Source organism: Corapipo altera, unplaced genomic scaffold, assembly GCF_003945725.1.
Source record: "Corapipo altera isolate COAL_440 unplaced genomic scaffold, ASM394572v1 23b, whole genome shotgun sequence".
In the NCBI taxonomy this organism is placed as follows: Eukaryota; Metazoa; Chordata; class Aves; order Passeriformes; family Pipridae; genus Corapipo; species Corapipo altera.
Genome location: NW_020884885.1, coordinates 1,362,865 through 1,386,081, shown reverse-complemented (window position 1 = coordinate 1,386,081; position 23,217 = coordinate 1,362,865). Strand labels below are relative to the sequence as shown.

At 38.5% G+C, this 23,217-nt stretch overlaps 1 protein-coding gene across 2 annotated transcripts; it reads right to left on the bottom strand.

Annotated features, from left to right (window-relative positions):
* Nucleotides 1-12: 12 nt before the first annotated feature.
* ARHGAP11A (Rho GTPase activating protein 11A) lies at nt 13-12,788 on the bottom strand. Of its 2 annotated transcripts, XM_027642351.1 has the most exons (12): nt 12,603-12,788; nt 10,079-10,149; nt 9,653-9,749; nt 8,902-9,152; nt 8,270-8,430; nt 8,016-8,162; nt 6,665-6,739; nt 5,841-6,008; nt 4,486-4,621; nt 4,044-4,152; nt 3,086-3,233; nt 13-2,680 (listed from the first exon to the last, which is right to left on the bottom strand). In XM_027642351.1, exons 1-12 carry the CDS (start codon nt 12,735-12,737, stop codon nt 1,098-1,100), a joined length of 3,081 nt encoding a protein of 1,026 aa, XP_027498152.1. In that variant the 5' UTR covers nt 12,738-12,788; the 3' UTR covers nt 13-1,097. The 2 variants fall into 2 exon arrangements, with proteins under 2 accessions (XP_027498152.1, XP_027498153.1); XM_027642352.1 differs by lacking the exon at nt 6,665-6,739 and having other exon boundaries at nt 12,603-12,785.
* Nucleotides 12,789-23,217: the final 10,429 nt, after the last annotated feature.

The window sequence follows — 23,217 nt, the reverse complement described above, 5'->3', positions numbered from 1 at the left end:
TAGAAGAACAAGTTCAGAAAAGGGAAAAAAACCAATGGTTTTATTAAAACCAAAATATCCAGTGCTTCAGCTCTAACATTTTGCCAATAAACAATTCGCATTTATAAAAAGCTAATGAATAGTTTCAAGTGTTTACTCTTAAATAATTTTACAACTGATGACAGACATAAACAGTTTTCATTCTAAAAATTATAAACATTTGCTTGTGCGAATCAACTTTTAACACACTATGGCTTCTTACATTCATCTCTTGAAACACTGTCAGTATCTAAAACCAGCTTCTGCACCATCTAGTTAACACTATTCTATTGCTCTAAAAATAAGTTAAAACTCTCCTCTCATATTAAGATAAAAAATTTTACTGCTCAAAACTGAAAATACTTGGTACCTATTGCAGAGCACATCACTGGATGAAGTTTTTAAGATTTTTTGCCTTTTGAATAAACTTCACATTTGTTTTCCAAGTGTTCTAATAATTCTCCAGTGTATGTGCACGCACGAATTTTATTTTGACATTTACCTACTCAACAAGGAAAATATGCTCCCAATTTACTCCAATAGAAGTAAAAAACATTGTCTCAGAAGAAGTAGGCTCATATAAGATCCAACTTCGTAGTATCGAGTAGTGCTACAACACACTTAAAACTAAAAAGTAAATAGCTTTAATTACCACTACTCAGCATCAAGATATTTTCTTTCCGATGTCTGTTAGTTTTGTTTTAAATATTTGAGAAGTTTGGGGTTTTTTTTAAACTTGGTACTTAATCTAAATACTGCAAAAACTGTTTTGGGAGATGCAGCATGTTTTTAGAAGCTTAAATAATCAAATTTGAGATCTAACACAAACATTTGTAGAAACAGGTTATTTTTGTTTTAGAAGTTAAATTCATTTAGTTGAACTGACATTTACAGAAGTTTCAGTAAATGAAGAAAACCTCAACACAAAACAAATTAATATTTGTACATCTCCACGACTCACACAGTTAAAATAAATCAAAAATTACAAATAATTAGAGTTAAAAAAAAATCATAAAAATTTAGATCTTTCTAAAGGTTAACCAAGTTACAATGAACCCAGTTAGACATGATATTTGATCTCATAAGTCTACTGGCTTTGCAGTTGGTAGCAATTTCACTTTAGATATTGGATTCTTTGGAGAACCTCTATAACGAACTCTTTCTTTTCCTGGAGCACTTCTTGCGATTGTAGATTTTTCTGGGGCAGCACCTTGAATATTTATATTTGCATTAACTTTCAAACTGGATTTAACCGTTTCATGATTGGTTAGATCTTCTAGAACAGATTTTGATGGATGAACAGTCACTTTTTGATCATAGATTCCAGGTCTGACAGAAACATTAGGCTTCTCTGAGGGATTTGATGGCCTGCAAAGTGATTTAGATGTTAAGTCTAGCTGCTTATGAGATACAGAAATTTGGTCACACATACTTTCACTCCTGCACGGCAAACCCATGGAATTCTTTGAGGGCTTTTCTGTGCAGGAGAATAGTGCAGAATCACAGCTCAAAGATTTAACAAGTGGTGAACAAACACTGCTTGATTTAAGTGGCTGAGAGCTTACAGATCGTCTGTTAGCCTCCAACAAGGAATTCATTCTTCTTACAGACTGTCTAACTGGAGTACGTTGAAATTTCAGAGGTGGTTTAGTTTCGCTTGCAGAACTTGGATCATTTAATGAAAGCTTGTTGAACCACTGTATGTGGTCAGAAACCTTTCCACTCTCAGAAACAGTTGATGTTTTAGTTAAAGTTTTAGCAGAATTTTCAGCTTTCAAGTATTGGTTGCCTACTTCATTTTGCAATTTAGGTAACTGTAAAGTAGGAAGCTGTCCTGCCGAAGAAAGTTTAGCAGTACCTTCTTCTAAATTACAGCATTTTACCACACAGTTTTCAGCTGTTTGTGAGTGTATTAATTCTATTTCCTCTTTCCTTCCAAAGAAATCTATTTTGTTTAAGTCATCTTTTGTTGAACTGTTCTGAACAGTCAACTTGTCTTCCCTGTCCAGTACTTGAGGCACAGGAAATTCTGTTAATTTTTTTGTATCTAGTTTTGGGACCTGAAGTTCAATCTCAAGAGATGTTTTGAAGTTTCTTTTCTCCAAAACTTTAATTTCAGGGGGTTTTGATTGCTGTTTATCAGCAGTAGAAGATTGATTAAGTTGGTGCAACAGCTCTCTGGATTTTACATTTGCTAGATTTTCACAAACTTCTTCAGTTAACAATTCTTTCCCTGGAGCGAGCCCTGCGGGACACAGAGTTTCATTTAATGTTTCACCTGCCACATTCATGAGAGAAAACTTATCACCTATCAAATTGTGATGAATACTTCCAGATGCAGAGAAGGCTTGCTTAACTTTCAGTAATGTTTCTGCAGTTGAGTTACTTTCCTCTTCAGAAAGCACAAGTTCCAAGTTGTTGTCTTGTTTGCTTACAGTTGTGGACTTGAATTCATCTGGAACAAGTGGTGGCTTTCCAGATAACGAAACAGATTCTGAAGAGCCAACTCTCATTTCAGGGTGTCCTGGCAGAATCTGCTCACTCTTGCTGATCACCTGAGACTCCATAACAGCAGGACTATTCCATGACATTCGGTGAACTACCTTATTGTCACATTTTGGAGTTAGCAAGTTTTCTTCTGACTTGCTTGCATTCCTTGAACCTTAAAATAAATATCAATGTTTAAGAAGAGTATCTTGTGATTTTAACAATAATTATAGGCAAAATTCTTACTAAAAAACTAATTTTCCAAGCAGTACTGAATTTAAAGACACCATTGCTCCTTTAAATTTCAGAAATGTGAAAAAAGGTTGCAATATTAAGAACTGAAATCATGCATCTCATCTCACTTCACTAACAAAACAGAGCTACTAAAATGCACTAGAAACACAACAAGCCTATCCTAAACCAATTTTTTTCCCCAGAAGCCACTAACACTCAAGTAACTTTAGCTAGAAGCACACTTCTAATCCAATTGCTTTTATACTTTTATTCATAAAGTTACTTTTGCTTTACAAAAACAAAAGTAAAAGTTTTCCCCATCTAATATACCCAGTAAGATAATTACCTTTCTTAGGGAATTTTTCATTGGCATATGGGCTGAAGAGTCCATCTCTTTTTCCACATTCCATTCTGTTTTCCAAACCTTGCTGACTTGCAAGACGCCTTCCAATATTTTCAGATCTATTGCCAACTGTACATCCTGATACAATATTCTTGAACAAACACAAAGTGTTAGTTGCTTTTATATAAACTTGTAATCTCATTTACAGATGAACCTCCAGGAAAAGGCTATGCAAATCAGCCACAGCAGCATTTTCTTGGCCATATTTTATCTTCCCTTGATTCTCTGTAGACCTAGGTAGGGAACAGCCTACCTGCAGTAAGATAGACTTAATCACACTCTGAATAGAGTGATTCTGTGCATAGGCTTTGCAAGGTCAGAAGTTCAGGAGCTGTGAGACCTACTGATCACAAGTGTGGTGGGGTTGATCCCAGCTGGCAGGTAAGGTCCCATTCAGCCACATGCTTGCTTTCCCCATTCCCCAGCAGAATGAGGGGGAGAATTGGAAAGGTAAAAAAGGAAAGACACAGACATATCACAGACAAAAGCAAACAAATAAAAAAATCCAAACCCACACCATACAAAGGCCATCATTTACAACAAGTAGGTCAATTCTCAACAAGCCCCTGAGAAGTGGCTACTTTTCAAAAACTATCCCCATCCCAGTTTTACTAGTGAGCTTGACATTACATGGCACAGAATCACTCCTTGGTCAATTCAGGTCAGCTGCCCTTCTCCCAGCCTCTTGTTCCATCCCAGCTAAACACAGTACAAGCTGATCAGTTACTGCTATGAAAATAAACCTCAGGCTTCTTGTACTTGACAGCTAGCAGGTCCAGTTAATGCTGTGATCCCCTCCATTACAAAATAAGTCCTTCTTGCTACTGAAAATCAGTGCCCAAACCTTTGGATTAAAATCTGCACACTAACAAGAAGACTGGGTTAGAAGCAGAATACTTACCATTTCTCTATTGCTTTTCCCCAAACCAAATTTCAAGCGCAATGACCTACGAACCATTTCTTTTCGGCTGATCTTTGGAGAAAAACAACCTGTCTTTCCTGATTCAGCCCTGGGAGGAAAGAGGGGAAGAAGTGACACATAAAAAAACTCTTCAGGAGCCCAGTGAAAACATCCTGACATTTATGGTTATTTCCTTTAGTTTTACTTACTTTATTGCCTTCTTGCCAACCTTTTTTTACTAGGCACAGGAAGCTACTATACCAGTTCTTATTTTGTTTTGAGCTCCATTCTGCCACATTGGAAGATCTGGTCATTTTAAGACCAGACACAAGTTGCTACCAAAAAAGGTAGAGACAGATTGAGACTTTACATATCATTAGTCAAGAGATGTAGACCCACCTTTCCAATTTATCTTTATGTTCTGAGAGTTAAGGCAAATTACCTGTATAATTTTTTGCTTGCAAGTCTTTTACTTCTTCTGTTCCCCGTACTAGACAGATGATTTTCACCCATGGTTGAAGGAGACAGTGAGGTTTGTGATGACTCAAGAGACACACAGGGACTTGCTTCAAAGTGAACTACAGGAACAAAATTATATTTATATGAATTTAAAATAGTCACATTTTTTCAGGTAAAGACTTAACAGTTAACACAATGAAGAATGGGTTTTTAAACAGCACAAGATTTGTTTTCTTATTTTGTGGAGTGCTGGCTTGAAATTACTTTGACTTCCACTTTAATATTATATGAAGCTGTTCCTTGTAGCATCCATAAAAGTGGCTGGAACGCAATTACATGCTACTGATATCACTACCTCAAGTGAGTTTCCACACTGCTATCATCAAATCAGTTCCTCAAATTAAGAGCTTAGTAAGAAAAATTAGATTCAGTCTCAATATTATTTGCAGTATTTATTTTTTTTACGTACCTAGCCAGAATAGTTAAAGAAACAATAAAGAAAAGAGTTGCTGTTGTACTACTGAACTTTTTTTATGAAACACGTGCATTATACTATCTTTACAAAACGTCATCGTTTTGATTTGCTTATGCACAAACCCAAGAATTTTAGAGAACATGAAATGATTTAATAAATAAAAGCAGTAAGTTTAAGATCACTCATTTGGGGGGGAAGGAATAATCTTCAGGCAAAACAAACAGCCAGTCTAGAAATTTTTTTCAGACTAACTTCGGTTGGCAGGACATTAAAGAACCAAAAAAAAAAAAAAATCCCCACCAGGATCTGCAGAAGAGCCTGACAGCTGAAAGCGCTCTAGTAGAATAAAGTGGTACTAAAGCACTACCAAACAAAAGTAAAAATGATTCTTCAGAGTTTTGAGATTATTTAGCATCTAGAGAAAACAAGAAGTGATTGTATACACGAAAGAACCTTTATAATAGCAACAATCATATTTCACATCGAGCTAAAATCAGCTATTTAAGCATTTAGGAGACAGAAGGCAAAAACTTTCAAGAAGTTGGAAGCATAGGCATGGATTTGTGTTCTAAAACAGAAACAGGAGTATAACCTCAATGATACAGAGGGAGGGAAAAAGTAAAAGGACATCAGGACTGCAAGTCAGAGATTAATAGAAAACTTGGGCTTTTGCTCAGTCCTTGTGACATGACACTACTAATGTACATAAACATACACTATGCAATGAGATGGGGAAGTTGTGCAAGGAACACTAAAGTAATGAGTATCAGTAACTGCCTAACAAGAACAGAAGACTGTACACTTAAATTAAAAAGCCACAAACAACGACTCCAAGCAAAGAGGAAAAAGTGAAGGCACTGTACCTGATGCTGGTGTTGAGTTGCTGTTAAAAATGCTAGTTGGTAAGAACTCAAAGGCAAAACTATGCTTAAAAGACCGTCTCTTCTTGCTGGACAAGCCCTGAGAGCAATCAGTTGGAAGTTTACGCTTGGTACTTGGAGTAAGAACCACTGGAGTCACTGACGAAAGGACTGAAATAAAGAAAATCCAATTTGTAATAACAACTTAAAAGTTTCAGGGTTTACTAAAATAAATAGTTGTTCTGGTTTTTTTAACTCTGAAAGAAAATCGTTATAAAAGCTTAGCCAAAGTGCACGCATTTTGAACAGGCAAAGCAATCAGTATGGCTTAGGGTTCAGTTTTTTATTTTGTTGGGGTTTTTTGCAAGTTTAGAGTATCAGAAAGGAAAATGCAAACCCACACATTAATTAACAATATAGGTATTAGGAGGAAGTAAAAGTATAGTCATATTCCGTAAGTTTAGGAGACAGAGTAAGTGTGAAAGAATTTCAGTCCTGGCAAATTCATTCCCAAGATGATAAAATGCTGCACTACTGCACTGAAGCCTTAGTGTGCATTAGCTAAAAAGCACAAGTTTGGTTGTGTAATCCCAGAAGTAAACCACAGAGCCCACTGCTGCAGTGATTGTAGCTGCTCCAAGAATTACAGTAAATGCAGTATCCTCAATAAATATGTATCTATATTCACAGTTTTAAACAATTTAAATTTAATCACTTATCTTCAACTAAGTTCTAATTCTTCAGATAAAAAAAAATTGTGGAATATAGTTAACAAATATAGAAGATACTGCATGGGCTTTATTTAGTACAAATACACCAATACCTACCGCTTTTGTCTTGTTGAGGTGTAGTGGAGGGTGTTCTGTTAGATTTAAATTTATTCAATGCTCCACTAACAATATCTGAAATGCAAGACACACCGAGCAATCAAGTTTAAATGTGAAGTTTGTCTTGCTCTATTTTCAACTCAAGTTTAACCTGTATTCTTTTCAGGGAGAAATAAAGCAAATCAGTTTAAATGGTTGTTTCGTGTACCAAAACCTACAGTGCTATTGCAACCTACAGTTGTATTTCCATGTGTTCACAGGAAAGCTTAGCAAACTACAGGCTGTGGTACTTTTACAGTGTCTGGTGGATATCCCGTAGTTTTTAAAAGCTCATCTTCAGAAACATAAAATGTAGTAATGCTGTGTTTTACTACATCTGAAAAAGGAGTAGAATCTACCTACTATCAGAATGTGTTCCACAGAACTACCAAATTCTAACTGATTCTCCTCAAAATGTTAACATTTGTGTTTTATCACTTTGCAACTCCGGGATAGTCTCCCTTCTTCAGAGGAAAAGCATATTACACAACAAAACATGCCTTGGTTAAACATATACAATCATACAGCCTTAATTTCAATTGCTGTCAGGTTTAACACTCCTGTTAAATGAGCTAAATACATACCTATATTTTTATAGCAATACATAGAAGATGAGTGTTATAGTGGATTGGAATCAAGTCAAGCATATGTATTCCACAGCATTTCCTCTGAGAGTGTAGAACAGAGGATATACCATTTGATTGTCCACATTTGGCAAAAAAAACCCCACCCAACCCTATTGAAAATTGAAAAAAAATCCAAAACCAAACCAAACAAAAAAACCCCCAAACTAAAAAACCACACCAAACCCCCAGATCCGTGATACCAGAGCACACAGTATCCAATAATATCAAAGTTACACTTCAAAACACAAATTAGATACTCTAATTAAAAACAGACCTGCCATTTGTATCCTTACTTCCTCAAGACTTGATTTATCAAGGTATGTGTTAAAGTATCATTTCAAAACCAGCAAAAAAACCCCAAACCTAACCAAAACAGAACAAAAAACTCAACTTCTACTGTTTTGCAACAGGACCTGCAGCTGACTCAACAAAAAGCTGGATTTGGGTTTACAAATCCATACAAACCAAAATATATTTTTTGGTAGACAACAGACACATTAGAATAAACTCAGTAAATATAAACTAAAGTAATGTGATTACTGAAGTCTTATATAGACTTTGCAAGTCAAGCCCAACAAGTTTCACAGACATCTATTCTGCTTTTGGACAAAGCAAGCATTTAGGATCAGGATACCTGAAGTTTCAATTCTCTTTTTGGTTTTGAAACTTTCACACAACATACCTACCCCCAACACTTCGGTGTCTCCTCCTCTGACATTCACTGGGAGATTCATTTTCACTGTCTTCCTGGCCCCACAGTGAGGGAGTAGATTGAAAGACATCAACACCCAACATTGCAGGAATCTTTTCCAAGATAAATTCTGGTACTTGTCCTGGATTAGTTAAGAAATATTTTTTTAAATTATTCTTAAAAGATGAAAAGAAAAGCTGCATACAAGTTGGTGCAATGAGACATTTTGATAAACATTCATGAACTTACCGATTTCTGCTGCATGGTCAATAAGTGTTTCCACAACAGCAGCTTGCAAGCGAATTTTTTTTTCCATATTAGCTGACATCTTTTCATTTTCATTTGAGTGCAAGAGGTTGGGAGCAAAAATCACTGCCAGATTACTGCTATCCATTCTGTTTTCATTGGATCTTAACAAGAAAAGGTTTTTTATACAAGTTATCAGGACATCAGCAGTGAAAAGACCAAATAAGACAAATGCAGTTAAAAAAATAAAAATGGACTAATTTACTCAAGTGCTTACATAACAAGACAAAATTAATGTGTAGATTTATGCATACCAGGCCAGGTAATTGCACAACTACGTCATTGAAATCAAGAGGATAGAGGTTATAGATCCCCTTCAGTTTTGGGGAATGCAAAGTATCAGTTAGATTACGGTAATTTTGCTTTCCAAAGAAGAATGAGAAATACAGCTTGAACAAAGTCAAGTCTCCAGCTTGGAGATTTATGAAATAAAAGACTATGACTGAATTCTAATGAACGTCTGCAGATAATAAAGTTTAAAGTTCAAACCACTCACAGAAAGTTACAGCACTTGCCTGGAAAGAGAAGTTGTTAAAGGAATTAGGCCTGTTTACAACCACTCTCTTCGCACTCACCTTAATGACACAGTTCTCAAAAAGTTGAAAAAGTATCTCAAAGTTTCAATTATTCTGTCGGCCATCAAACACGACAGCAGCACAGTTGCAGTTTTCTTCTCATTTCCGAGCTGCTGAGCTTTGACAAGGCCTTCCTGCAGGTGAGGTGGAAGGATGGGTTCTGGCAGCTCTCTAAAGAACTGTTTGAGAAGCCCTGCAACATCACACGGCAGTGCAGCTGAGAGGCAGTTCTCACCCTGATCCAGTTTACTCTGAAATTTTTCATAAGAAACATGATTTAAAGTCTTCAACATTATCATCAAATTTTAAGTTTAGGCATTAATCCTCTAGCCCAAGTCAGAAAAGACAATCACATCTTCCCCACAGTTAGCTACAGCCTTGTCATGTGTTACCCAACTACAGTACCTACAGTGAGACACGGGCAATGTTGTCACACCACATGTGTAATTTACGTGTTTCCCATGTACACACCCTCTAGGAGAACATTGCTAAACAAATATTCTCACAGCATCCAGTGTGCACAACTGTTAATTAGCTTGTTCAGTCACAAGGCCAAAATATTTTAAAAATAAAGGGAAACCTGTCAGTTTTTGGACTAGATCTCCTCTCATTTCTAAAGCACGTAATGTTACCAATCTACTTCCAATATTAAAACTTGAATACGACTGAAAAGAGTCCAAATAGTAAAACATGCAGATGATCAAGTGAAATGCAGCTTATTAAGAAAAACAAGAGTAGTTTTACAGAATACCTTTAAAGCCTTTAAACGAACAAGAGATCCAGACTTTCTGAAGAGTCCCTCAGTATGAACATGTTCTTCCAAATATTCACAAGTATCAACCAGAAAGCTGAGAATAGAACAGTAACATAATTCAATGCTCAGAATAAAGCTTGTTTTTTCCAGATAAACTATTTCATAGTTTTGTTATAAACTTAACATATAGAATAATTTCCGCCAGTGACAAGAAGTATAAAGAAATACAACTGAATGAGAGCTGTGGCTCTGAATTCCCCATCTAACTTCTGCATCCCTCCTTCCCCAGTTGAAACTATTCTTATATCCACCATAAGCTTTAGCAGACCTGGAAGAAATATTGCATTCCTTCTTCTGACAAGGGTTCAATACTACAAAGAGAGCAAAGTAGGTGTAAAGTCTAAATATACATTGTTAATTTACCTTGGAATGTAACCATATTCTGGCACAAGTGATCGTGGCAGCGCATAAAAAGATATCCCAAAGATTTTACCCTAAAATACAAAATTCAATTAATATTACTCAAAAGTTGATATAATTATCAACTACATATTACAAAAAAGCACACATTCCACAAGCACAAGTATAAAGGTAGTTAAGACAAAACACAGTCTTTCAGATAAGACAGTATTGTCTGGAAAAGCACTGTCATCAAAGCACTGATATCAAAGACTATGTTGATTCTAGTTACAGGTAACACCCTAGATGATTGAGAAAGAGCACAAAGGTTTTCTGGAGTATGTTTTACACCTTTAATTTTACAAGAAGTCAGTTTTCTTATAGGGCTCCCAAATCAGTAAGGATATTAACCAGATTGTTTCGTAATCTCACTTTAGCTTTTCAAATTACCTAAAGCCTATTTTTCTTAAAATCAACATAAGACAATCACAATAACTTCTTTTTTTTAAAGTAATTTTTTTCTTCATCTCAGACACTCACAATTGCTGTTTCAGGGAGGATTAAACTCAAGAGAATAATCTAGAAAAATGTTCTGAACTCTCATATTTAGCATTTTAGCCAGACATTAAAGTATCTGTTACATATTAGAAAATTAGCAATCTCTTCAGTCATTACTACTGATGTTCACATTCAGCATTTTTTAAACGCAGGTTTATTTCTGGGGTTGCTACACAGTTGTGTCAGTTATAAAAGCCCACATTTCAACTTGGCACTTTTATTTCCTTACCTCACCTCTTTTCCATTTCTATTTACAAAACATGCAAGCCAGTCCCTCTCCCAACCAGAAGAGGATTTGGATCATGCCCAACTTGTTATTAGAGATGGATGCAACCTCTTGGTCATTTATACCTGAAACTTGAACTGCTGACCACGTTAGAAAAATAGTTAATCAGTAACTAGCCCATTAGGCCACTTCATGCCTATCTGTCCTACAGAAAACAAGCATAGCACGATAAGGAAAGAGGAGCAACACACCTGCCATTGTGTTCCAGGTTGCTACCAAAACTAGAAAAAAGAAAATTAACTCCAAGAGATAATATTTTTTTCCTGTATTTACACGACAGCATAATAGAGAATTCCAGTGGTTTGTAATTCAACATTTACAATTCCTGATTTGCTCACTCCTCTAGGTTTTGTGTGAAGTATCTGAAGTTGTGACTTAAATTCGTAGTTGACAAATAATAAAGTTAATAAAATTATGTCTGTTCCCTCACCATAGAAATAAAATGCCCCCAGCAAAACAAATCCTATTCTGTAGCTTTTCCTGCCTTACTCAGTAATTTAAATATATATTTTCTTCCTTGCATACAATTTAAATATTACAGACAGCAACACAGACATATTTTATTAGGACATGCATGTATTACTCACAGTTCGTATTACCTTCTCTTCAAATGAAAAAAGAAAGAAGTGTCTAGAACTGTAGGCTTGATATTGACAAGGGGGAGAAAACTAATTCTAAATTAACTCTTGCTTTGTCCCTTTCCAAACAACCCAACTCCAGCAAGAGTTTTCACAACTTCTTTGGCCTATATTGACCAAGGATTACTGCAGCATTGTGTAATACCTTGTCAGCCTAACAGAAAGCTCAGTCTGAGGATGTTCAGTTCTGTGCCATATCAGTGGCACAGGGATCTTGTTTAGGACTTGACAGTGGTCCACACTTCATAAATTAAGAGTCTACCTGAAGATCAGAGCTCTGAAATGGACTTCAGTGCTGCCACTCATATGATACTTTAGTTTTAAATAAGAGTCCTGAGACAGAAAACACACTTTTTCCCCTTCAGCAAATTCAAAATAGGTATTTAAGATAATGGGACAGATTTCATTCCTAGGACCACTGGCAAATCAAGGCCAGAGCTGTCGGCACCGAAATTCCTATAGTTATGTGTTATACTAGGAAACCATGCAAATGATGTTCTTTAAACAAAAAAAATCTAAGGAATCAAGTAAAAGGCATAGAGCTTTTAGAAACTACACAGTAGGTACGTATTCCAAGAATACAATCACTAAGATTTAAATTCTGTACTGAGAGACATTAATCACAGCAAAGCATAAAAAGCTCTTGCACAGATCAGAGGCAAGCGTGGGTGTTTCAGAAATCCTCAAGTATACGAACAAAAGAGGAACACATCCCCTCCATCATTTGGCCCGCCTGGCAACACGCAAGTCCTGAACTGCTGGGGGCGAGGGCAACAGCATCACTGAGCCATTACCTTCCTGGATCACAACACGGCTGTCTGGCGACTGTCGGGAGCAATTGCTCCCTGGGGAAAACGGTAAAAAGCGATTTTCCCCATTGCAAACGAAAGAGGCCTCCCCGCGGCGGGAAGTAATGCCCCGCCACGGCCGGCGGGAGCCGCAGCATTACGGGAACGGAAATGGTGCCAGAACCGGCGCCCGCGGCCTCGCCGGGGACGCGACAAGCCCCAGACCCGCGTGAGCTTTGGCTCTGCCCGGCCCCTCTGCGCACCCCCACCCTGCTCACCTCCGCCGCCGCCGTCGCCGCTCCCGGCTCCTTGGCCGCTGCCAGACAGCTCCCGCCCTTCACTTTGATCCCATACGAGACCCGGAGCTCCTCCAGCACGGCCAGCCGCACCAGCCGCCGCCTCTGCTCCGCCATCCCGACGCCCCCCCGCCCTCTCTCCCCCCTGTCCCGTCCCGTCCCGTCCCCCCTCAGACCCCGCACAGCACCATCACCGCCCGCTCGAACCGCGCGCGGCCCTGCCCGCGCCTCCCATTGGGCCGTTTGCGTTCGAAATCAGGACCCGCCCGCCCAACGGCCCACCGGGGCTGCCCCGCCGCGCCTGCCACCCGCGCCGCCTCTTAGTCTCCCTCAGCCCAAGGCCCCCGCGCGGCGCTTTCGGGCGATCGTAATGACTACCTAAAGGCCAGGGGGAGCGGAGCAGCGGGAAGGGATACATTCCCCATCCCGCATCTCGTGTCCTCCATCCCGCATCCTTCATTCCCCAGCCCCACCACGTGCCCGCCCCTCGCTCCCAGAGGTGTCGGGCCAACGGTGCCGGGTTCGGAGTTGGTTCGGTTGGTTGGTTACTTGGAAATAAGTGTGTTTCTCTGCGAATGTTTCAATTAAAAACAGTACACCAAAGTTTTGTGAGTAAGCTGGATTCTTCCACCGAACCTGATCGCAACGGTGTTGTATATTGGCATATGAAAAAGGTCGAGATTCTTCCCATGTGTTTCAGTCAGAGACAGTGCAGGTCCCTCTGAGGGGACTCATCATTTTCTGTTGACAAAACTACACTCCTAAATTTAAGCGGCAGTTAAACCATTAGTGCCAAGTTTGTTTGGAGTTTCTAAATTTGGGGTTCCTTGTCTGTTCCATACAATGATCTCATACACCTCTTCCTGACTCGGGGTTTGCACTATGTTGTTATAGAAAAAGCTGCTCCTTCTTTTTTTTTTTTTTTTAATTTTCTATTCCGAAGGTAGCTCTTGCAAGTGCCAATAACACTCCAATTAATCAAATGCAGTCTTTCTGTGTAGAGTCAGAAAAAAGTTCTGTACTGAAAATAAGCTTTCCAGCTTTTCCCTTATGCATGTTTTGTTACTGAGTCTTACTTCACTGAGACACATACAACAAAGTTTAGACATAGAATGATAATAAGCTTGTTACAGTGCTCTGAACACTTATGGACACAAAAACTAGAGAATAAAAAGAGAATAGCTAGAATTTTTCCCAAAGTCATCAAAATATAAATAGCAAAAAAACCCCAAACCTAAAAAGACCTAGCAGCAAGAATAAATAGCAGATTAGATATGAATTTTCTCAAGTAAGCCTCCAGGATTTTGATTATGAATGTCACAATCAAGTCACTGAGCAAAGTAATATTCCTCTAAATGTAGCTTTAGTGCAAAAAACGTAATAATGTACTTAAGTATTTACTTACTGTAGGTATTACCATCTGTCCTGGCATTGAAATGACATGAAAATATGAAATTTCAAAACCTGAAATATCAGTGATGAGAAAAAAATAAAAATGAAGGAATAAAGTAAATAGGTACCATAGAATTTAATTTAAATAATCTCTATTCTACTTAGTTTTTTGTAGTAATGATGAATTAATTACACAAGAGGGAGCTGTGATCTGATAAAAATATCAAAAGTTTTCAAGTCAAGTATTTTCTGTTCAATAGTCATGTAAGAAAAAAACACATTATAATAGTATGTGCTGCATTTTTTTACCAAAAAAAAGTGATGGAGATGATCTTTTTATATCTTGCAGAGGATAGTTAAAGCAACAGTATTAGCTATTAATTTTGTTAAAAACATTTGTCAAATATTTTAATATCTTTAGGTGACTATTTTAATATATTTCTGTTTTATTTGCAAATAGAGACTAGAGGAGGAAAAATTACTTTGAAAATAAGAACTATGATTTTGGGACCAGTTGTAGCATCCCAACTCAAATCTATTACACGAGTTTGAAATTGAGTTAGAAAAAATAAACAGCTATTTTTCTTCTTCCCCCCTGCACTCCCTTCACCCCAGATTGTCTCAGAATTGATATGCCAAGCTTCTGGCATTTTAAATAGTTCTAATTTTAAGCATCTCTGGGTGAAATCCTACCCTGAGTGAAGTAAATTACATACCTCTCTTTTGTCATCAGGAGGGCCAGGCTTACACTTCTTTTTACTTGTAATACACAAATGTATTCGTACACATACAGACACAGACACTCTTTGCATTATTCATATATAGGTATATGTTTACATTTTGGAACTAAAAAGACCAAAACATGAGCACCTACATGCCATTTAGCGTGGCAGTTTGTGAATTGTGGAAGCTACATCAGAAATGAGGCCTTTGAAAGAGAAGTCAAATGTTTACTAATAGTCTCATTTCAATAACCACTCAGAACAGTTAGTGGTCGACCAACCAGAAAATCGGCCAGATAAGCAAAACCAAGCTACTCCGACAAGCAGGGAAACATGAGGAGTACGAAAACCAGACCTTACTCTGAAGTACCCCTCCCTGAACAAACTCAGAACTTGATGGGAAGGAGTGCAAGTATCCCTCGTTCTGGCAGTACAATGACTTGTTTTGCCTTACTTCTTCAAACAAACAAGCTGAGGGAAGAAAGATCATAAGGGGAGATTATGAAAAATAAAAATCATGAGGGGAGAAATCCAGACCGTTCCATTCAGAAGAAACTGTGAAAAGTATCTGCACAAGACACGTTTACGCATTGATGTCCTCAGAGTTTGACTACTAGCAGAGTTTATTCAGAACACCCTTACTCATTCTCGTTTCTTCCTGGCTTTCTCTCTTAATGAGGAATTATTTATTCCAACTCCCCTCTGTCATCTTTCCATGTTGTTCAGCCTGCACTTCTGTTAGTTATGTTCCTTTTCTGTCTTCCACTTTCCCTGCTGCTTTGTCTTGTCTTCAGTAAAGAATCTGGCCTGTGACTGAAAGTGCTGAGAGGGGATCAGACATATGGAATGTTGTCCCTACTTGCAACTGTTCTGAATTATGTCAGAGGCAAAACAATCTGGATATTCTGAATACCATCAACATTTAAAGTTAACTACATCCCTTACTTCTGTGACTAGCATGATGAAAACTATTTACAGATCAAGAAAATTGTAAGGAAGAGGATTTAAAGTGTATTTGAAGTAAGGAAATAAGGTTGGAGAGAGAGTCCTCTAAACTGACATTCAAGATGAGTTTCCTCTGAACCATGGTTTGAGGATAGAATAATTCTATTTAACCCAAGTTTCACTTGGGTTATGAATTAGTCTCAGCTTACCTGTTTCAGGATGGTAAGTTTCAGGTTTTCAAAGAGGCAGTTGCAGAAAACTAGATATGATGATCTTAAAACCTTAGTATCAATTGTATAAATTATAATCATCATCAGCATGATGATTCCATGCTGGGAATCATCAGTATTATGTCTGAAATAGTCTAAAACTTTTTGGATTTTGTGAAAAGCAGTAATTTAATTTACTTTTTTATGTACTAGTGCTGTAGTCAAATAGGTTTTTCTAATGAAATTTTGGAACATTTATCAAATGACAGCAGTATACAGCATACCTGTCCTCACAGGGTGGATAATCTTTTACCCTCATTCGTTTTTCTTAGGGTGCTCCATTTCTCAGAGAAGATACTCATAGCAGTCTTTTGTTTCTATTCAGGATAACAATTCTATGTTTAGGTTTTTGCTTCCAAGAAACACAAAGTAAACCCAGTTTTAAATCCTGGTTTGATAGATTTATTTAATAATAGCCTAAAATAAATTCTAGCTTCTGTTTCGGATTTGTTGTTGTTGTTTTGGTTTACTGTATGTTGATGCGGGGGGGGGGGGGGGGGAGTGGAGGGGGACTAGCTTTTATAGCCAGTATTTTTATTTTAGACTTGAAAAAGTGTCTGAGTGCTTAAAGACTTCTCTGGTTGTTTTTTCCCTACCTATACCAGTTGGTCTTATGAGACCTATTACCTACAAACATAGTCTAGGGATATAGGTAGGATAATGACAGTTGCCCTGCCACTAGTGCACAGAAATGCTTTGTGTGTTTGTATCTTGCAGAGATATAAGCTTGTTTGGAAATCTGGGTATTAGCTACTGCTGCATCTCTTTGTGCATCAGCAAAGATTGCAGATCTCCCCAACATGGTCTCAAGGTATCTACTGCAAGTCTGCTTGTTCTCTAAACACAGGGACAGCAATAGCTTATTCAGTCTCAAGCGAGGTCTTCAGGGCAGAGCAAAATGGTAATTCATAGAATCATAGAAAGACCTGGGTTGGAAGGAATCTTAAAAATCATCTAGTTTCAACTCTTTCACCATGGTTAGGGATGCCAGTGACTGGGTCAGATTGCTCAGAGCATGTAAGATCCCAGGTTCGAGCTATGAGCTCATCAAAGGGGTTTCACTTTAAAAATACAGAAAGCTCCAAAAATCCGCTCGCCAGATCTATTAAAAGAGTCTTCAGGTCTTTCATATCTTGAGAGAGCTCATGGGAGAAGATGCTGCACATATTTCTCAAGAGGTCAAATAACACACTTTTACTGGGAAACTTTAGAAAAAAGGGAACTTGGCAAAAGTTTAAAAGGCAACATTCAACCAAAATAAAGCATTTTACAAAGCATTGTCTTAACACCTGCTAGCCCATACGGCTTAGCAAAATCCAACCCATACAGCTTTTAGTTACCCAAATATCAAGAAAGGAGATTAGGAGAAGAAGAAGAAGTAAAGGAAGAGAGAGAAAAAGAGACAATTACAGCTACTACCCCAGATCCAGTGTAGATCCAACTACCAGGAGTCCAGGAGATGGCAGGATCACAATCACACAATGGCTGCATGGTGCTGATTTTATCTGCTCTGGCCCTCTGGGGCAATCTGCCCCTACTCTGAGGCAGGACTTCTGGTGTGCCAGCCAATCTGACACACACATTTAAGCTGGTCCGAGCCAATAATTAATATAGTAATCCAGAGTCTCACAGTGCCACACATTGAAACTGGCCTTGAACACTTCCAGTGATGGGGCATTCACAACTTTTCTGGGCACCCTGTTCCAGTGCCTCTCCACCCTCAGAATAAAGAATTTCTTCCTAACACTTAATCTAAATCTCTCCTCTTTTAGTTTAAAACAGTTCCTATCACTACTTGCCCATGTAAAAAGTTGCTGTCCCTCTTTTTTGTAAGTCCCCTTTAGGTACTGGAAGGCTGCAATAAGGTCTCACTGGAGCCTTTTCTTCTCCAGGCTGAACAACCCCAGCTCTTTCAGCCTGTCTTTGCAGGAGAGGTGCTGCAGCCCTATGATCATTTCTGTGGCCCTATAAATGGCCAAACTCCTTAAATATGGATTACAATATATTGTATTGTATATATTACTGTGCAGTTCCTTAGTGCTGCACAGATAATAGTCACTGTGCTGTTTTAAGTAATCACTCTAAAAGGGCACTCTGAGGATAGGATTCATCTCAACAACTGGTTCTCAGAGGGAACCTCTAGTCTTCAGAGGGAACAATTGCTGAACTGGACATACTATTTCTGGAGAATTTTTAGGGCTTTTTAAGAGAATGCTGGTTTTGCTTTCAGAAGGAAAAATAAAAAGAAAAAACAAGAAGGATGCACTACCATAGATTTAATGTTGCTATCAGACAAACCCCCTCCAAATCATAATAGTTTCCTCTAACCAAGTCTGAATCAAGGGTCTATAGTGGCACTAAGAAGAAAAAATAACATCTCCTCCTCTTACTTCTCACCCTCCATTTTCTTTTTAAATTGCACTTAATACAAGCTCTTTTTTCAGTACATCCCTTTCATAATCTTCCTGCTAGATAAAGGTGAATTATTTTTTTTCCATTAACTGTGTCCTCGTGATAAAACTTCAAGATAAAACCCAGGTAATAGAAATCTCAGTTTCCTTATCTCAAATCTGTGTAGAGACTGCATTTTTTTAGAGGATTATAGGCTGCTTCTGGTAAGATACTTGAATTTTGAAATAACGAATATTTAATTCATTGAAGGGTTGGAAATTTTATATCTAAGGCAAAATACAGGTTTTAAAAATCCCTCTGTGTCAAGAATTCAGTTTATTTGGGTAACTGCTTAGAGTATAATTGTGTGACACTGATTTGATGTCTATTATATGTCTATTATATGTGTACCATATTTCAAGAGATGTATCTTTTCAGTTTCCACTTCAGTTGGAAAGATATGGATGCATCACCTAGTTACCTTGAGAAATGAACCAATGGCCATATGGTTTTGGGTGGGTTGACCATGGTCAGATGTCTGGTGCCCACCAGTGGTGCTTTATCACCCTCTTCCTCAGCTGGATGGGGGCAAAAAAATACAACAAAAGGCTCATGGGATGAGATAAGGACAGGGAGAGATCACTCAGCAATTACTGTCATGGGCAAAAAAAGGCTCAACTCTTGAAAATTAATTTAATTTATTACCAAACAAATTGGAATAGGGTAATGAGAATTAAAACCAAATCTTAAAAACACCTCCCCCCCACCCTTCCCTTCTTTCCAGGCTCAACTTCATTCCTGATTTTCTCTCTGTCCTCCTGACACATGGTACAGGGGAATGGGGAGTGGGGATGGCAGTCAGTTCCTCACACATTGCCTCTGCTGCTCCTTCCTCCTCAGTGGGGACTCCTCACATTCTTCACCTGCTCCAGTGTGCAGTCTCCCCCCTGGGAGAGGAGGCCTCCACAAACTTCTCTAATGTAAGTCTGACCTTCTTCACGAGTGTGGTAGTTTAGTCTAGGCCTTCCTTGGTGACCAGTTTGTAACCAAGGTATTTACCCAGTATTCCCTACGATTTTTACGTAAGCCAGGGTATAAGAAGAAAGGAGGAGAGGCTTTCACCCCTTGTTTCCTTCCGGCGTCTTTGGAGGTTCGGGTTTCCCCGCTGTTGAGTCTGCCGTGTTGGGGAATGAGGCCTGGTAAGGCCTCGCCGACCTTGGGAGACGGAGGTTGCCAGCGGTTGTTCCAGTGCGACTTTCTGTTGTCCCAAGGAGAGTAGTTAGATATTCTTTTGCTAATTCTTTTAGTTGCTAGATCTTGGGCTATTGATCGTGTATATTTTATTTTGTTTTTTTTCCTTTTTTCCTTCCCCCTTCCCTTTCCCTTTTCCTTTTGAAATTATACATATATTTCAATTGTATATAAATGTAATATAAGTGTAAATATATTTATATATATTGCTTTAGATGCCTCTCATTTCGGTTCTCTTGTTTTTGTTTTTTTTTCTCTTCTCCCTTGGTTTTGGTAGGGGGGAATTCTTATGATGAGGTTTGGAGACTTGGCAGGGAGCCAGCTTCAAACCACATCAATGAGCTACTCTAGTGTGGGTCTGTTTCATAGGGTGCAGTCCTTCAGGAACAACTTGCTCCAGCGTGGGTCCCCTGTGGGGTCACAGGTTCTGCCAGCAAACCTGTTCCAGCATGGGCTCCTCTCTCCATGGGGCCAGAGGTCCTGCTGGGAGCCTGCTCCAGTGTGGGCTTCCACCTCCTTCAGTCATCCATCTGCTCTGGTGTGGGGTCCTGCATAGGCTGCAGGTGGATCTCTGCTCCACCATGGAGAGCAGCAACAGACGCACAGCCTGCCTCACCATGGTCTTTACCATAAGCTGCAGGGTAATCTCTGCTCTAGTGCCTTGAGCACCTTCTCCTCCTCCTTCTTCACTGACCTTGGTGTCTGCAGAGCTGTTTCCTTTCATATTCTTAATCCTGTATCCAGCTGCTGCTCTGCAGCATTTTTTTCCTCATCCTAAATATGTTATCCCAGAGGCACTACAACTGTTGTCAGTGGGCTCAGCCAAAGGCAGGTTCGTCCTGGAGCCAGCTGGCATTGGCTCTGTCAGATATGGAGGAAGTTTCTAGCAGCTTCTCCCAGAAACCATCACTGTAGCCACTCTGCTGCCAAAACCTTGCCATGCAAACCCAATAGAGGTTTCTTCTCTGAAGAGATACAGTTTTGATCCACTGAAGCAACCATGCTGAGAATGCATTACTAAGACAATGCATTCATTCTGAAGACCTATGGTTCTAGAGTTTAAGGGTTAATAAAACTTCCTTGGGAGAAAATAAAAGCTTCAGACTGGTATAATTCTACAAATGGAAAGGAAATTAAAATTCATCTTATATTACTCCACATTTATGGAGTACTGGAGATCAGAAGCACTTCAAAAACTACATATAGGACTCAGCTCACCTGCTGAAATCCTCCATCAGTTGCAAATACAAAGGCATTGACTTGAGCACACCCCAAGGGAAAAATGTAGATGGGAAACTGAACATCATGTCTTGTGTCACAGAACTTGTTACAAATATTCCAGAAGGATAAGATGCCTTATTTATTTATTTATTTATTTATGGCGACACACAAGTTTTCACAGATTATCATAGTCTAAAGCCAGAAATAACTATTAGATTGTCTAGTGTGACATCTTGTATATCACAGTCCAGCAATTTATGTACTCAGGGTAACAACTGATGGTTAGGTATTTTTTTAATGGTAAAATTATGTATGTTTTACTCTCTTGGGCACAAAAAAAGTGCAAATTGCATTCCTTGGCAAATTCTGTAACTGCTATGAAATTTTATAAAAGATGGTATAAACCTCTCCTCCAGCTGATAATAAAGTAAGAATCTGAAACTCCATTTTATAGTCTAGCCAGTCCCATAAACTTATTTTGAGGAAACCTGTCAGATCATTTCTAAAGCAAGGTTTAGAATAAGGAACTAATTTCTAGATTCCAGACAACATTTGGTATGAGGTAAAATAGAAGGGAAAAAAATGCCACCTCTTCTGGCATATCTTTTGTACAGGTTCATATTCTAGATGCCTCAAGATAATAAAAATCAAAGAGCAGGAACTTTAGATAATTCTAGTCCTGGGTGAAAGCTGTAGCAGGATACTCTGCCCTTGAATGTGGTTAAACAACTCAAACAGTGCCCTGTTTTGCAAGCCATCAATGGTGGGCTGAGAGGGGGGCATCATGTGCCGTTTTTAATGTTAAATTATGCTAAAACCAGTCTGACACATCAACCCCAAATTAACATCTTGATACTGGGGCAAAGATTTGGCAGATAAGCTGCTAAAATGACCCACAGACATATGACTGGCAGGGAATCACTTCATCCTATAAAAGTCCAGTTCCACGTTCATACGGTAGATTTCTTCTAACATACTCTTCTTGGACTGTATGGAGTTTTCTCCCTTGAAGTGAGGACACCTCTCAAGGATACTCCTGGAGGTTAAGAGATTTGCCTGTGAGCATTGCTATGGGTGAGTTACATAAAATCTCCACTTAATATTTGTTTCCGTCTTTTTCGCTAGCTTTAATGCAATTGCTTTAATATAGTTGCTTTGGTATACTGCACTATACTGTATTGCACTATACACTACTAGTAGTTATAGCTTTTGTATTGTGTAATAAATAATTCCAATTAAGATCCTCTGTCTAATCATTTGTCAAAATAAATAATTTGTTTTATATAAATATATCCAGTTTGCCATCTATAATCCTGAAGGAAAAAGTTGTACTTAAACTTTTGACAAAGCCTGCGTCTAAAACTGGATCCAGCTGCACCCAGGCTCTTCTCTAAGAGGGAGTTTAGAGAGCAAGGGGGTCCTTTTTGCACTTTGTGACTCAACGGGAGGGCTTCTCTAATAAACTTTGTCTAAAGCCCCCACTCTCACCCGTGTCAAAGTGCAGTGGGGATTTTAAAGTTGCTATTTTGGACTTGTGTCTACAGCGGGATCTCAGGTGGAATGCAGCTGTCCCAGTCTTCTATGAAGCACCCAATGCTTCAGTCAGATAACCATAGCATGTTTGAAGTAGGAGCTGTTCTGAAACATTCAGAAGTTTAACTCCAGACCCAAATCTTGGTGTTTTCTTTCCTGACTTTTGATCTCTCCCCTTGAGTTGGTGTGGGAAGGAGAGATCTTAAAGCAAGCAGTGTATGGAAAATTAAAATGAGAACAATAGTCTGCCCAAATTATGCAACAAGGATCATTATGCTATAAAATTGCTCTTCAAATGCGGCTGTCATTGAAAGGTATTAAGATTTCAACAGTTATTTTCTTGATGAGGACTTAATTTCTTGCATAAAAAGGTTTTTAAGCTTAAAGTGGTGCCTACACCATTAGTGTCCTTTAGTTTTTTGAATGTTTGAAGGGTGCTGAAGGATTTAAATGTTGCAGAAGTATAGTTCATCACTACAGATCAGTTGTCTCAAACTACTCTCACAATAGCCTTATAATTTTAACAGATTACAATGTAATGTATCACTAGGTAAAATGATCACTGGATCATTTTGCAATGGAATGTGTATAGTTTTAAGAACTCAGTGCAGGCTTGAGGGTTATGCTGCTGTACCTAGGGCTAGAGTTGGGGTTGGGCAAAAACAAGCAGTAACTAAATTTCACTTGCCAATTCAAAGGAGAACTTTACTGGAATACAGCAAACAACAGAAGCCACAGATTCCCTTTTTAACTCCATTCTCTGTTTAAGAGAAACAGAGCAAAGGGATTTTCTTGTGTGCAGTGAGGCAGAAATAAGCATTTTAAATATACCAACAGTGAGAGTATTTGAAGAAATAAAATCTGTAGATAACA

Coding starts and splice junctions, on each gene's coding strand:
- ARHGAP11A (XM_027642351.1), bottom strand. CDS start 12,737: ATGGCGGAGCAGAGGCGGCGGCTGGTGCGGCTGGCCGTGCTGGAGGAG. Junction 9,750..10,078: donor GAATATGGTTACATTCCAAG/GTAAATTAACAA, acceptor TTCTATTCTCAG/CTTTCTGGTTGATACTTGTG. Junction 9,153..9,652: donor TTCGTTTAAAGGCTTTAAAG/GTATTCTGTAAA, acceptor GAAAAATTTCAG/AGTAAACTGGATCAGGGTGA.